Here is a 7,170-nt window from a genome sequence, read left to right as displayed (position 1 = left end):
GGGGGGACCCCCCCCCCCCCTATTCTTTGGAAACCTTGAATTTTGAAGAACAAAGTCATTAGAAACCTAGGTTAAAAGTCGAGAAAGATCATTTCCCGCCATCTAGAAATAAAAATTTTCCCGGGTTGGTGGGGGGGGGGGGAACCTCTGGATCCCCTTTCCTTCCTTCCTTTCCTTCCTTCCTTTCCTCCGAAACCCCTAGGTTTTTCCAGATCTGCATGATTCATATTCCCATTCATCTTATAAGTGCCCCCCCCCCCACTTTGAAAAACGTTCCGCCGGCCCTGTATTTGGTCCCTAAATGTGACTTTTTAACCAGATTATCCATTTCATATCTGCGTTACGTCGTTCTTGTGTGGATTTAAAATTGCAACCTTTTATTATAGCCCTAAAGTAATTGATGGTGTGATGTGAAATAAAATGTACACTTAATGGGCAGTTTAGTTTGATGTGTCTTATAGATGATTTGTGGTTGTTCATTCTAGATCTGAAAGTGAGACCAGTTTCGCCAACATAGTTTCCCATTACTGATCCATTACCGATTTTAACTTGGAGTTTCGTTAAGTCTGCTCATTTTCATCTTATTTTGAAATATTAACGTTTGATACCTACGAATTTTTAAGCCACGTCATACCAGTCCTCAGCCTAACCAAGGCGAATCCGCCACTGGACAGATCAGCTCTGCAACGGTTACTGGACATAGAACTGACAAGCACTTAACCAGGCCTAGCTCATGCAACAAATGTATTTGCCGTATTTGCCGTAAGATCCTCCCAAAGCAATATCAATTTTAACAGAACTCAACTTTACTGGTTTAAATAACTGGTATTTTCATTCGAGTTTTATTGATATTTCAAAATCTTATCCACATTTCATTTTCATTGCCTACTCTACTTGGCGCGATTTCTTCAATCGGCTGATCAAAGCACTATTATGTTGTTGTTCACCGTTGCTTAGCGCCGAGTTTACCATTAGATTCCTGAGGGCGTGACACAAAGATCTGATCTAATTTTTGTTGAACATCGTTGAAAATGAAACTTTATATCATGTTAGCACACCTACTTTGCTTTATCGTTAGATTTTCTTCAATAACGCAACCAATCGTTTATGACAAAATTTCACCTGAAATCAATTATTTTGCTGAAAATTGGATTTCGCATGTAAATACTGGTATCGATAACCTAGACTTACATTCTCCATTACTCAGATTATTTGCATCATCCCGATCATGTCGATTTCTAATTCAACGAACAAACTTATTCCTCCTCATTAATACTAAAACAAATGCAACCACTATCTCTGAAACTTGATTGGATCATTCCGTTACTGACAACGAGATTCATATAAATGGATACAATCTCTTCAGAAAAGATCGCAATCGCGAAGGTGGCGGAGTGTGTATATACACACACATCAACAGAGCTGTCACACGACGCGAGGACTTGGAAGTCGATGACATGGAAACAGTGTGGGTTGACGTTCTCTTACCGAAATCAAAACCTATTACAGTAGGCACATGCTATCGACCCCCGAAAAGCAACCCAAAATTATTTATTGAACATTTAGAAAACTCGACTAATAATTGGTATGTTCTACAAATGAACTAATCATTCTTGGTGATATGAACATTAACACTATGAAAGACAGCTATCTTACACGATTTTATAAATCTTTTATTTCTAACAATGGTCTGTTATCAATTATCAATGAGGTGACTAGAATTTCTAAAAATTCTATATCTTGCATAGACCATATTTTATGCAATAGTAATTTTAAAGTTAGACAATCAGGTATATTTCAAATCAGAATTAGTGACCACTTTATGGTATATTGTATAAGGAAAAAAGCTGTAGAGTCTATCAATTTCCATAACACAGTACATATTAGATCTTAGAAAAAATACGATATTAAGTAAGTAAGCTACAAGACATTGATTGGTCCTCCAGAATATATAACTGTTGTGACGTTAACATCGCATGGTCTAATTTAAAAAAAATTCTTATTGATATTGTCGATACTATAGCACCTCAGGAGCAAATAAGACTAAAACATAAATCACAGTCTTGGTTAAATTCTGATATTTTAATGAACATCAAATTAAGAGATACTTTACTAAAAAAAATATAAAGAAGATAGATCAAATCGCTCAATTCGGCGTGCATACTGTACTGCTAGAAACAAGGTTCAACGTATGATTAAGTCTGCCAAATCAAAGTACTTTTTAAACAAAATAGAACAAAGCAAAAATAATCCAAAGAAACTTTGGAGTAATTTGAAAAACCTTGGATATGAAAATAAAACTAAAATAAAATCTAAAGTTGTTCTCGATATACAAGGCGAGAAGGTTTTTTTCCCTAAGAAAATCGCTAATTATTTCAATGTTTTTTTCACCAACATAGCTTCTAGCCTTGTCAGTAAGCCACCCAAATGTAATAACGTATTTGGTTCCAAATCGATAGCTTTTAGACGTCTCTATAGTTTAATTTCAAAAAACAGGTTTAAATGAAGCCATGTTTCTGAAGAATTTATTAGAAAACAGATTAATGCACTTGATCATAACAAGAGCACGGGTCTTGACAATATCCCGACAAGATTCCTTAAGGATGGAGTAGACGTACTGGTAGGTCCCATTACTCATATTATTAATCTCTCCATAACCACCAATACTGTTCCAGACAACTTGAAACTTGCAAAGATCTCACCACTTTTTAAAAAGGGAAACAGCACTAATCCGGAAAACTATCGAGCAATCAGTATCCTCTCCTCCATCTCCAAAATTCTTGAACGGGCTATTGCCACCCAACTTGAAAAATACCTTGCCGATAACAATATTTTATTCAAATTTCAGTCTGGTTTTAGACAGGCCCACTCTACAGAGACATGCCTGATCAATCTAATCGACGACCTGAAATCCAACATCACTAATGGCCTTTACACTGGATGATCCTGATTGATCTACAAAAGGCCTTCGATACTGTCGACCACGAAATCCTTCTCGAAAAACTCGACTGTATGGGAATTGACTGTGTCAAATGGTTCAGGTCGTATCTATCCGATAGATCTCAGGTAGTCTCTCTGGAGGGCGCTTTTAGTGAACAACGTTTCATTACATACGGCGTGCCTCAAGGAAGTATCCTTGGACCGCTTTTGTTCTTATGCTTCATTTATGATATGGAAATTTGTATTGATAATGACTGTAAACTGTTGCTATACGCAGACGACAGTGCTATTTTATACGCCCACCATGACCCTGATTATATTACAAGAAAACTGAGCAAGGTCCTTGACCAATGCCAACAATGGCTAATCAACAACAAATTATCAATAAATACTAAAAAAACTGAATTTATTATTTTTGCCTCTAAAACGAAACTAAAAAAAGTTAATTCATTCCAATTTTCGATAAATGGCTTCACTGTTAAAGGAAGTAATTATGTTAAATATCTAGGGGTTAATATTGATAATGCAGTTAGCTGTATCTTAATTGCAAATGATATTATTAAAAAAGTCAACTCGCGACTTTCTTTTCTTTACAGACAGAAAGCCTGTCTCAATTTCAAATGTCGTAAACTGTTAACTTCTGCCCCAATTTCTTGGCTTTTTGACTATTCTGCGTGTGCTTGGTACAGTAGTATAAGTAACTCTCTTAAACTAAGACTCCAGACTACGCAAAATAAAGTTGCCTGATTTGTTTTAAATTTTGGCTCAAGGTCCCATATTGGTCATCAAGAGCTTGCCAGTCTGGGATACCTGAATATTACATCCCGTGTCAAATATCTTAAACTCAATCATATTCATAACATCTACCACAACAAATTTCCAGATTATATGTACCTAAATTTTACCCCAATCTCAAGTCAACACCGATACAACACCAGAAACAGGATATATAACTTTGTTGTTCCAAAAACAAAAGGTGCTAATCACACTTCATTTTTTGCAACTGGTATCCGAGACTGGAATGCTCTACCCAATTATCTTAAAGAAATTACTGACCACAGGATGTTTAAGAGAAAGCTTAAATAATTTTTACTTACTGATTTTTAATGTTTCATGTTTTTATCCTTTACTACATGCAGTTTTTATATTTACTCAATTAGTAATCTTAATATTCAATTTTAACTTTTACAATTTTTTTATTTTAAATTGGCCTATGTTTACCTATTTTATATATTTTAATATATATTCTAAACCTTGCCAGATCACTATCTGTAAATATTCGCTCTTGTGCAATAATTACCCTGGCTTCTGGACCCCATTGGAAATAAGTCTGGTGTACAATCACTAGACTTAATGGGTCATCCAGGCATTCAATTAATTATTTATCTCCTTTTTTATTTTCGTTCTCAAAATGTTATTGTTATGTGTGTGATATTGAATGCAAAATAAATCAAATCAAATCAAAAATCTGGTGCACTTATTAAAGTAGTTTGGAATATTGCACAGTACAATAATACATTATTGTGAAGTATGTCATATTTAAATAATAATTAAGTACTGGTGTACTAATTAAAGCACGGTAGTTCATAATATTCTACATTCCAATATTAGGCCTACATGCTTGTTTACAAGACATATTTTAAAACTAATGATGTACGGGTGTATTAATTAAAGTATTTCGTAAAATTTTACAGTGTTCTTGAAAAACAACAAAAGCATTTTTTTTTATTCCATAATCTCAAAAATCTATATTCAATGGTAGAAATAACTTGGAAATTAGCTGTCCTACATCTTTTTAAAACTTGTTACAGTTGTTCCATGTGTGAATTGGGTATTGAAGAAATTAATATTGCAATACTGTACATATGCAATATATCAATAATATCTAATATAGCTTTAATAATAATAATAATAATAATAATATTAATAATTATTATTATTTCGTAAAATTTTACAGTGTTCTTGGGCAACAAAAGCATTTTTTTTTTAAATTTTATTCCATAATCTCAAAAATCTATATTCAATGGTAGAAATAACTTGGAAATTAGCTGTTCTACATCTTTTTAAAACTTGTTACAATTGTTCCATGTGTGAATTGGGTATTGAAGAAATTAATATTGCAATAATGTACATATGCAATATATCAATAACAGGTTGTCGACCCATGAAGCATCATCAGTATTTAGAGGTTGATTAACTTGCGTGTTTACCTACAAAGGGAGGTAAACAAAATGTGGTAAATTTTTATAATATTTATATATAAGGGAAAAATAAATTCAAAATTGACTTGGTTTATAATTTCCTCCACCTGGGTTAAATAAAAAATTATATATACACCATTTGAGACATAACATATAACATAACATAAATAAGTATTCATATTCATATATATTTATTTATATAGCGCCTTTCTTTGCAGATACGAAGCGCTTCTGTCCATGGTCATTGGATCCACATGTTTAAGTGTTGCTGCTGTATTCAGCGCAGGAGCAAGCAACCCCACCAGGTACCCATTTATACTCATGGGTGGAGAGAAGCAATGCACATAAAGTGTCTTGCTCAAGGACACAAGCGAAATGCACAGCGATGGATTGAAACCCCGACCTCGAGGTTGGGAAACCAAAGCTTTCGCGCTGCGCCAAACCGCTTCCACATTATTTTATTATTATTATTATTATTTTTATTATTATTTTTATTTTTATTTTTATTATTATTATTATTATTATTATTAATAGCTGGATATGTTAATTTTGTATGTACTGGTTTTGTTTTTCTTGGGATGCACCGTTACGTACGAGTGCCATTGTTGTAAAAGTGTCGTTTTCAAACAAGAAATAATTTAAGAAATATAGTTGATTTTGAAAGTGCTACGATTTAAGGTGATTGGGCCGAACGAATAAAAGACTTGTACGTAATGTTAGATAGGTCGAATGAAAACAAACAAAAATGCGCCTGCAAAGGCAGTCATGGACGTTCTATAGAGATGTGAGGAATAACTTTAGGCTATTGTGTATGAAAAGTGTAATAAATATCCTTGAATCACAATTTGAAACCATTCAGGCAAATTTATTTTGTATGAGTCATTACATTAACAGTCCCAAATTAGCATGACAATATCGATAGAATTTTGTAGGCCTATATGAACCTAAGCTTGTGCGTAATCTTAGTCCAGAAGAAAGCTTATTTCAAGTATTGGTATTGCTGAATCTGGAGCCTCGTTAGGAGTGTCTTGGTGTGTCTATATTGGTGTTTTGTCGACGGTGTGTAGCAATGAATACGACTTATATAGATTCAGAATTCTGGAAAAATAATTATACTAATTGCAATGACTGTAGTTGTTGTTTGAGAGCTAGTGGTGTTGGTGCAATCATCATCGTTGGATCCATATTCCTGGCGTGTATCGTTTGCTCACTAATTGGTTAGTAAAGTAATGGTTTAAAAAATTCTTTCCGTTTTGGATCCTATGCTATTGTACGTCATACGTAGATAGACAGTATACATTTAATAATAGCATGTAGGGGATTTTTTTTTAATTACTTTGCAAATAGGCCTGTGAAGGGTGTAGAACCGTTTCGGCCGCGATTTGACCGCAAGTGTGGAACACTTTTGGAATTGTATATTTTCGGTCAATTTGTTTCAGTTAATAAATATGCTAATACTGATAACTATAATATAATAAATGTGCGTATTAAAAGTACTAAAACGACTGTGACCAACGGAATCCTAGGCCAGGCATATTAGACAAGAAACTACCGTAATTATAAGTTTAATAAACGTAAAAATTCTCAATGGTAACTTGATATGATATGCCTACTTATTTGTAAAGTAAGGATAGTAAATTATTAAAGCCGCAACGAATCACACTTAATTTCCGGAAATTCTGGATGTTAAAACGCGGCCGAACTGGTTCACGGCCGAAAAAAATGGCATTCCTGTGTGAAGAACCGTCAAAGCTTTTATCGAGTTGGTAGAGTGAACTTTCCCGATCGTATAAGGTCTCCCCGACCCGGTCCTAATCCACCCCACCCACGCCACTTGCGTATGATTCCGATAAAGTCTAGGTGCCGAAAAAATATAGCAATCCTTTTTTTTCTAAAACACTCATTAGATCCTTTAAAACGAAACGCATTTTTAAGCGCAGCAACACCACAATCAGAATCTAAGGGATGTGAAGAACAGTGCCACAGTTCTCAACCAAAATCAATCAATCAAAAGCATATATTATTATAT

At 34.1% G+C, this 7,170-nt stretch overlaps 1 protein-coding gene across 1 annotated transcript in view; it reads left to right on the top strand.

Annotated features, from left to right (window-relative positions):
• The first annotated feature begins 6,205 nt into the window (after positions 1 to 6,205).
• The window catches only part of LOC117119721 (UNC5C-like protein), a 15,249-nt gene continuing 14,284 nt past the window's right edge, over positions 6,206 to 7,170 (top strand). Inside the window, exon 1 of the mRNA XM_033264567.1 lies at positions 6,206 to 6,358. Coding sequence (XP_033120458.1) covers positions 6,211 to 6,358 — 148 coding nt within the window. The 5' untranslated portion in view covers positions 6,206 to 6,210. The remainder of the gene's footprint in view (positions 6,359 to 7,170) is intronic.

This window comes from Anneissia japonica, unplaced genomic scaffold (genome assembly GCF_011630105.1).
Source record: "Anneissia japonica isolate Jap-2015-1 unplaced genomic scaffold, ASM1163010v1 scaffold285008_len48751_cov103, whole genome shotgun sequence".
Taxonomy (NCBI): Eukaryota; Metazoa; Echinodermata; class Crinoidea; order Comatulida; family Comatulidae; genus Anneissia; species Anneissia japonica.
This window is presented reverse-complemented; position numbering and strand designations above follow the sequence as displayed.